The sequence below is a fragment of the Trematomus bernacchii genome, unplaced genomic scaffold (genome assembly GCF_902827165.1).
Source record: "Trematomus bernacchii unplaced genomic scaffold, fTreBer1.1, whole genome shotgun sequence".
Taxonomy (NCBI): Eukaryota; Metazoa; Chordata; class Actinopteri; order Perciformes; family Nototheniidae; genus Trematomus; species Trematomus bernacchii.
The window spans coordinates 335,949-344,821 of record NW_022987671.1 but is presented as its reverse complement, the minus strand read 5'-3'; the positions used below and the strand labels follow the sequence as shown (position 1 = coordinate 344,821).

Genomic DNA, 8,873 nt, shown 5'->3' with positions numbered 1-8,873 from the left:
AGAGGGGTTTCCGCCGCAGGTTTATATGTACGTAATCTGCGCGACTTGCGCGTCCACATCTCCGCGCGCAGTGCTGCATAAACATGGCTGAGTCAGCGATAACTTTCGAGGGGTGGAGGTATGCCCATTATTTTGAGTTCGTCCGAAGAATAGACAGGAATGTGACGGTGAGGTGCAAACTGTGTCCAGGCCAGAAGCTGTTATCCACTGCTGTAAACACCACGTCAAACCTCAACAAACACTTGCAAAGAACACATGCTAAGGTGAAGCTAATAGCTAAGGACCCCCGAACCCAGAGTGAGGATGTTGTGAGTGCGCCGCCGCCGACTCTGAAGCGGCACAAATGAGAATTTGGAGGACCGGTAACCAAAGCAGAGATGGACAGGCTTGTAGCATCCTTCATAGTAGAGGTAATGTTGCCCATTTGCACAGTGGAATCACCATCGCATCGTTCAGAGATATACTGCGCAAAATACAGATAGCAGGAGACAGAGGACAGCCATGGTCAGAGCTATCTGGATCAGTCTTATGCGACAATGGAAACTGAACTAAAGAGAACATTTGAAACTTTAGCAGTCTGCGTGATCTGCCTGTAGGGAGGGGCGGGCCGGCCCTGCGAGTAAAGTAACGAGTAAAGTAACGAGTAAAGTAACGAGTAAAGTAACGAGTAAAGTAACGAGTTACTTTATGTAGAGAGTAACGAAGCAGTGTAATATTACTTTTTTAAAAAAGTAATATGTAATATATTACTTTTTTTTAGTAACGACCCCATCTCTGCTTACTACCTCTTGTTAACTGAGGGGGGATGGGAGAGCTTTGTCACACCGATTCCCCACAGACCCTTTCAGGGTTAAGGAATAGTGGATAGGAGAATTCAAAAGGATTTAGGAGAATCCGACTACATTTACACTATCGACGTATTTATGATGCGCGACGTCATGAATGTGCGTCTGCTGCTGTGGGGAAACTACAGTTTTCTATACAGCGGACTACATTGATGTATACTATAATAAGAACAACAACTACTGTAAACTCATCTAGAGACTCTGCACCGTGCTCTGATGCTGTTGTTTTATTCTTTATGAACGTGGACAACAGAGAAACATATTCTTCATGACCAAAGTTGGAATTGAAATAAAGGAAAGTGAAACTTATGCTCGTCACCCTCTCCCTCCGGTCCACATTAATACAAATGATCCCAATACGTATTATTATTATTATTATTATTATTATTATTATTAGAGACAGATCACTGCATACATATGCAAACCAAACCTACAGTTAAACTTTACTGCTGGAGAAGAGAGATCAAGGGGGGGGGGGGGGGAAGAGCTGTGGCTGATGGGCTATTAGGTGTGTAAACAAAGAGAGTCACACACACAGTCTGATTTTAAGATCCTAAAATAAATACAAATGTAGGCTATTTATTATAAACGTTAGTCCTTAACATCTATCACTGTGTATATCACCATTCAAACGTCTTTTAAAAGTTGAACAACCCCCACACAGCTCAGTAAAGACTGTGAAATGTTGACTTCATTTGATCATTTCAGTAAAAACTAACGTTTATATTTCTCCTTTTGATTATTATAGTGATGAACGTTAAAAACAAAGCACTTTGGTTGATTTTGGACCTCCTCACTATTTTTACTTTAATTAAATGTTTGATAAGTGCATGCAGATCACAGATGCTCGTTCAGTAAAACACACGTACACAGATAAATATGAAGCCAATACAATAAATCAAAATCCAGTACCATTCTGAAATCCCCAGGATGTGTCCTAATCAAACCAAAAGAGAAAATGCAGATATTACACTCATAAAAGAAATGGTAGACATATCAGTACTCTTAGTGCCAAGTTGTCTCAGACAATCTGCATTTCCTAATGTGGGACAGTTCTGTGCAAAATGTGGGACACTGAAAAGTCTATGTTAAAAAGCCTCAGTCACCTTAATTCATGTAATAAAAACATCTCAGGTCAGTAACACTCAAAGCTAAATGTACAATACCATGTTCAACTATGTTACTATTTATAATGTTATTGTTGTTACAACAGAAGAGGTTTTTCTTTAAATTGAAGTTAAATGCATCAATCTGGTGCACTTTGAGGGCAAAATTAAGAGATTAATGGATACAGCTCTCAACACTCATATGAAACAGAACTGTATATATTTTAATAATCAAAAACCAATAACAAATAATAACAAATATTTGATAAACTCCTTTCTCCTATCTTTATCATACCTAGTCTGCATTCTTTCTTTTTTATTTATGCATATTTGACTAATCACTCCCCTTTTAAACTGTGTTTTTTAATTTGTTTACTGACCTAAACAGTGGAATGATTTATTAACTTAGGCAATTTTTTACAACGTGTGTTGGAAGGATTTATTAAATTACTATGAATATTTGGGCTTAAATTCATTGCCATCTTTGTTGTTTATAGTAATAAAAGATAAATTATTCTGTATTCTACAATATAGTTATTTTTCCCCTCCCGTATTGCTTTCAACCCACCAGCTTTTATGGAGAAAATAAGTTATATAATTATTAACCAGAGGCATGTTTTCTCACTATTTTATGCATAGAAACAACAGGCTACTGTGTGTGAGGAATCAGCTGTTTATTTCATATGAGTTTCCATTGTGGCAGTGTCCATCACTGCTCTCCCTGGTTGCAATACACAAAGACAGCTAACTGTAACCTTTGGTCTTTGTTTAGGCCTTGGTTCACACAGTATAGGGGCGTTCACACCAAGTTCTTTTCCCACAATAGTTCATGAGAACTCAGTTCATGAGAACTCTTTTAGTTCTGATGAACTAAAGCAGATCGCGTTCACACCGGCAGCCTTCCGAGTAAATCACCAGAACGCCGACACCTCCTCATCTCCACCGCTCCCATGTTTTCTTTTGTGTTGCCATAAGTTAGTCTCTCTGCGTTTGTGCGCTGGGCTAATGCTAATGCTAATAATGCTAATGCGAGGATAATAAAATGGCGGCTTCACAAAACTTTTTGGGAGTTTTACGGGGCGTGGTTTGCATTCCGCCCAGCCAATCAGACATAGGAACCTTTTTCTCCCACGAAAGTCCCTGCTCTCTAGCAGGGACGGAAAAGGGGGTAAAAAATGGTTCTGATGAACTAATTTAGTTCAGGGGGCTTTTTGGTGTGAACGCAAATATATCTGAGTTCTGATGAACTATTGTGGGAAAAGTACTCCGGTGTGAACGCGCCATATGTTCCCTGACAGTAGTAGTTGACTTCTCAGCTTGTCACTCAGAGGGAGGTGGGGGCTGGTGAACGGTATGGTCAATGTTTGTTTGTTTAAAAATGTTTGCAGTCGCGAAAGGTCTAAGCCAATCAGACATGGACAAAAAAAAAGGATCAGTCTATGTGTCGAGAGGGGGAACTAGACACCCCTCGTCAGGGCTTTACAGCCATGGTCCGGTCTGACAGCACTCAGCTGTCTGCGGGAGAGAGGAAGAGACAGATCACTGCATACATATGCAAATTCAAACCTACAGTTAAACTTTACTGCTGGAGAAGAGAGATCAGGGGGGGAAGACAGATGCCTCAGGGGTAGGCATTGGAGCGGTATTGCTGCAGGAAGTGGATGGGGAGCTGAAACCGGTTGTTTCCCCTATCGGAAGCTGCTGGACAGCGAGACACGGTACTCAACCATTGAAAAGGAGTGCCTGGTGATGAAGTGGGCCTTCGACCCCCTGAGGTACTACCTTCGTGGACGGAAGTTCATCCTGGAGACAGACCATCGTGCGCTCCAGTGGCTTCACAAGATGAAGGACGCAAACATGCGTATTGCGGGTTGATACCTTGCCTTGCAGCCATACAACTTTACGGTTAAGTACATGGCAGGGAAGTCAAACCTGGTAGCTGACTGGTTGTCCCAAAGCCAAGACTGATAAGAACACTCTGCTTCCTAGGGAGAGGGGTGAGGAAATGTAACGGAGGGTGATCTCTGGGGCCGTAGATCTCAGTCTCCGTCAGGGGCGGACTGGGACAAAAAATCAGCCCTGAATCTCCCCCAGCCCGGGCCCACGTAATTTGTCAACGGGGGGGGGGGGGGCTACTTCGATGATGCAACGAACGGTGCCGGCCGTCAGCGAACCGAGCCGGCCGTCAACAGCCTTTGACGACCGGCCGTTCTGTGATTCTCCAGATTCTACAGATGGCCAGTCCGCCCCTGGTCTCCGTTACATATTATATAGCTTCTGTATTGGCGAAGCATATTCATTTTGTACCACGGTAGAATATGATTTCACAGGAAGCATTTGATTTATATAAAAGATGACAAGAGCTTGTGTGGCATTTAAAACCTGTTTTATGGAATGGTTTTAATCGTGTACAAATGATTCATAAATTCCCACACTGGGTTGTATTTTGACGTTCTGCCTCTGCCTCATTACTTTGGTCGGGGCCGCTCACTTGTCAGCTTCACAGGGGGTTATCAAGCTTTCCTGGAAGAGGAGCAGCACTGGACTTTGTTCTTAATTAAACTTTTTATTGTTTGATAACGATAAACACGCGCTTACATCAAAGTTCATTTCTGCTTATAAAACTGCTCAGGTAAACTCTTCTCATGAATCAAAGGGGTTTGGGTTGTTCTGTACTTAAATGTAATCTAACTCTTGGTTTTATGTCATTAAAATACATTAAAGACACATACATAGACCACTGCTGCAAAGGTAATGAAGTCTAATAACGAGGCAATAAGAAAACAATGTTAACGTGAACTGTTCAACAAAACAGGCTAAAAAACTAAATGCAGTTTGGAGTAAAAAACGTATTTTAATGTTAATTACTTGTAAGTAGAGACACTACAGGTGAATAAGTTCAAACAAAAAACATGTGTACATTTGTTTATTTATTCTTTTTTTTTAAAGTGACTCCAAGGCTTTCTTGAGAATGAACAAGGACGTTAAAAACTGACTGCTCTCTAGTGGCTGAAACGATAATCACCAGCCAAAAAATATTATAAAAAATTATAATATCAAATATTGTTTGTATTTATTATGAACAGCACAAATAAAACATGCTTTATTTTGTATTTTCGTCGGAAGCAGGGATCTACAGTAGATACAAAATAAAACAGAAATATTTAGGAACATGTAAAACTGACCCATAAAATATATAGATTATTCTAGTTTTCGTGCCCCTTTCTACATTTACACCAATATTATACTTACAATAATGTTATTTAAAAAAATTGGGCGGATTAAATACGTGATGAAAATGATCCTCCCATTTTCTGTTTCTTAATAAAAGTACATTAAGAAAAACGACATTTGTAGCCTGGTAGTTATCTTCAAAAAGAATACATTTGAGTAAGGTAATGTTTTACTAATTTCACATCATAAAAACAATAAGCAGTTACATTGTAATGTCCCATATAAATTAATTGTATCATTTGTATTTATTTGCCTATTTATTTATTTATTTATTTATTTATTTATTTGTTTATTTATTTATTTATTTATTTATTTATTTATTTATTTATTATTTATTTATTTATTTGTTTATTTATTTATTTATTTATTTATTTATTTATTTATTTATTTATTTATTATTTATTTATTTATTATTTATTTATTTATTTATTTTTTATTATAATTCCTTGTATTATTTATTATTACCTCTCATATTACATTTTTCCACAGGCTTTGGGAATAAATACCATAATAAAAACACGTTATTGATGTCTGTTTATTCATCATGTAAAGCTGCAGTTTGTTACACATCAGGAAAGTCTCTTCATTGATTTAATCCACACTGAGCTCATCAATCCTCTCCTTATTGATTATGATCAGGATGATTACACCTCTATAATACCTACAATAACAAACACATGTGGTTATTACATATATTACATATTATTATTATTACATATCATTTAGCTGACGCTTTTATCCAAAGCGACTTACAATAAGGGCAAAAACCATAAAGAATCGACTCCGAACAACAAGGAAAGTGCAGATATATTCACTTCAAGCAAGATCATATAAGTGCTGGTGAATCAGTTACAGGCCTAAATTAACTCAACAAGTGCTTCGTTTTTTTTTCCCAGCAATAACTTAATTGCCAAGGTACAGTTGAAATTGATGTGTTTTCAGTTTGCGACGTTATAGGCGTCTTTACAAATGATCACAGAGAGAACAAGGTGTGCAGGATAAAGAAGGTCTGCTGCTTCCTCTCTGCAGAGCCCTGCAGTGGAAGAGAAACAGCAGCAAAGAAACACATGAATACAAACCTGTGGACGCAGAGAAGAGTTCCTGCAGAGAAACACACACCACCACACAGCTAAAGAAAGTCAAACACTTACACAACAACTATAGAGGTACCGCCCCTAGCGTTTGATTGACAGCTGAAGAAACACCACAACAATCAGCCAGCAGTGTTACTTCACTTGATGATAAAAAAGGGCCCTTATTATACACTTTTTCAACAATATATTATAGGTCTCAGATATATACAGAAACATGTCTCTGGAGTGTTTGTCTGAAACACCAAACAGATCATTGCAGCATCCCATAATCCCCTCTGTTTCAGTCCTGTTTCAAAAGTGCTCATTCTGTGTATGTAGCTTTAAAAGCTAATGAGCTGCTGCTGGCCACGCCCCTCTGAGAGATGATTGGTTAAAAGAACACAATGGTGCTCTAGGACGAGATTCAGGTGATAAGTTATGACATCATAAAGTGGCCAAAATCTGATCAGCTCATTTTCAGACAGGTTTTTATATAAATGGATCAGGACAAAAAGAGAGAATCTTTTTTCCTGAGACTTTCAGACTCTCTTTACACAGAGGGGACACATGTTGATGTAGAAAAGACATTAACAGTGGATTTTGCATAATAAGAGACCTTTAAAGAACATTTCTGAGAACCCAGTGATTCACTTCTAGTGAGTTTACAGAACTCAGCATTTTTTCCAGAAAAAAAAAAAATCCAAAGTCCAGCATGCAGCAGCATGACGATGGTCTGAACTCTGTGGAGAAGGGTCATGGTGTCAGTGATACTGTAGAAAGACAGAACACCTGCATCGTGATCCAGGTAAACTCCGATTTCAAGTGAATATTTTAAGAATCCAGCTCTGGTCCTGGGCTCTGGTTCTGGCAGTAAAATATCTACTTCAGTCCCCTTCAGTGAGATAATGGTCCACTTCTCTCTCATCACGTTCTCAAAGTATCTCAGAGGAAGGACGTTGATGCTGAATGATTCTGTAGATTCACTGAGAGGTGGCAGCTAAGGAGTAGTAATGCAGAAACTGGGTGTGATACACAATGAGTTTAAGAAGTAGAAGAGTTCCTCAAATGACTTCAGGCTATTTCTGTTTACACAACTCAGCTGTGGTTTCATAATAAAGCAAAACTCCAGCATGTAGTGGCTGAGTGAATGTGGTCTGCACTCTGTGGAGGAGAGTCATGGTTTCAGAGATGCTGTAGAAGGACAGAATACCTGCTCTGTGATCCAGGTACACTCCTACTCTGGAGGACTGAGGACCTGAGACGGGAGTGTCGATACTGTTGTAACTAAATGTATAACTGTTTTGGTCACACTCTAGCGCCCAAGATTTGTCATTGAATCCAAATCCACTTCCCCACCCTGCTCTGCTGATATTCTTGTATGCGACTGCTACAGAAACTCTTCCCCCTCTCCGCTCCACCTCCCAGTAACAACGTCCAGTCAGACTCTCTCTACTCAGGACCTGAGACCATACAGTGAATCTGTCTGGATGACTAGAATAATACTGTTGTTGTTTCCGTGAGTGTTGCTTTCCTGTTCCCCTCAGATAATAACAGTTGTATGTGTGCTGTGTTTGGATCCAGAGTGATTTTCACGTGAATATTTTAAGAATCCAGCTCTGGTCCTGGGCTCTGGTTGTGGCAGTAAAACATCCACTTCAGTCCCCTGAAAGGCAGGGAGACTCATAATGAGGCTGGAGGTGTTTCTCACAGTAAGAGATCAGACACTGCAGACAGGACTTACAGGCTCTCAGTTTTCTCCCAGTGCAGACATCTTCAGCTCCAGCATAGCAGTGATCAGCAGGAGCTTTGCCAAGTCTAGTCTTCTTCAGCTCCTCCACTAAAGCTGCTAACATGGTGTTTTTCAGCAGGACAGGCCTCAGTGTGAAGCTCTTTCTACACACAGGGCAGCTGTAGATTACCTTTCCATGCCAGAAGCTTAGAATACAGTCCATACAGTAGCTGTGTCCACAGGGAATAGTCACCGGGTGCTTCAGTAGATCCAGACAGATCGTACAGCAGATTATTTCTTGGTTGATCTGATTTCCTCGCTGCGCCATTTCACCTCTCAGTGTTAATGACTGTTAATACTTTTCTCTGAACAGAACCAATGTGTTCTCCGTCTGCTCTGGTTCCCCTGCAGCAGTGAGTGAGGAATCAGCTGAACTTTATGAGAGGCAGGGTGTGTTTTCTGTCCTTTACAACATGCCGTTAGCAAAGCCGTACTTCGACCTTTGACCGCCAGCTCACACGAGTCAGGCTTTAAAGGGTTTTCAGCAGAGTTTTGGGACTTTTACAGAGAAACAAAACAATGGCTTCATTTGTTTAAATTCTACTTCCTACTGTGTATTCGCACAACTAAATCTGTAGACCTGTTCAAGAACTGCGAAGTAGTCACCTCAGCAGATCCAGTCATTTTTGTTATATGGATGGTATATGTTTTAATTTGATTTAGTGCATGCCTTGTTGTTGTTGGGTTTATTTTGGGGTGTTACTTGTTGGCTGCAAGGGTCTCAGGACAGATTGTATGCTGTATAGTTTGTAAAGCCCCGTAAGACAAATGTGTTTCAAACTTTAGGAGAGTCCTGGAAGAGGAGCAGCACTGAACTTTGATCCTT

The 8,873-nt window shown here is 39.9% G+C and overlaps 1 protein-coding gene across 1 annotated transcript; it reads right to left on the bottom strand.

Moving 5' to 3' along the window:
* Positions 1–6,123: 6,123 nt before the first annotated feature.
* Positions 6,124–8,368, bottom strand: LOC117487466 (E3 ubiquitin/ISG15 ligase TRIM25-like). The gene is made up of 2 exons (XM_034136089.1): positions 8,000–8,368; positions 6,124–6,218 (listed from the first exon to the last, which is right to left on the bottom strand). The coding sequence occupies exons 1-2, from the start codon at positions 8,313–8,315 to the stop codon at positions 6,124–6,126; spliced, it is 411 nt and encodes a 136-aa protein (XP_033991980.1). The 5' UTR covers positions 8,316–8,368.
* Between the last annotated feature and the right edge of the window lie 505 nt (positions 8,369–8,873).

Bases quoted from the DNA above. Each gene is read 5' to 3' on its own strand.
- LOC117487466 (XM_034136089.1), bottom strand. From the start codon at position 8,315: ATGGCGCAGCGAGGAAATCAGATCAACCAAGAAATAATCTGCTGTACG. The intron at 6,219-7,999 runs GTAAGTCCTGTC...CTTCCACTGCAG, and splicing joins TGGGAGAAAACTGAGAGCCT to GGCTCTGCAGAGAGGAAGCA.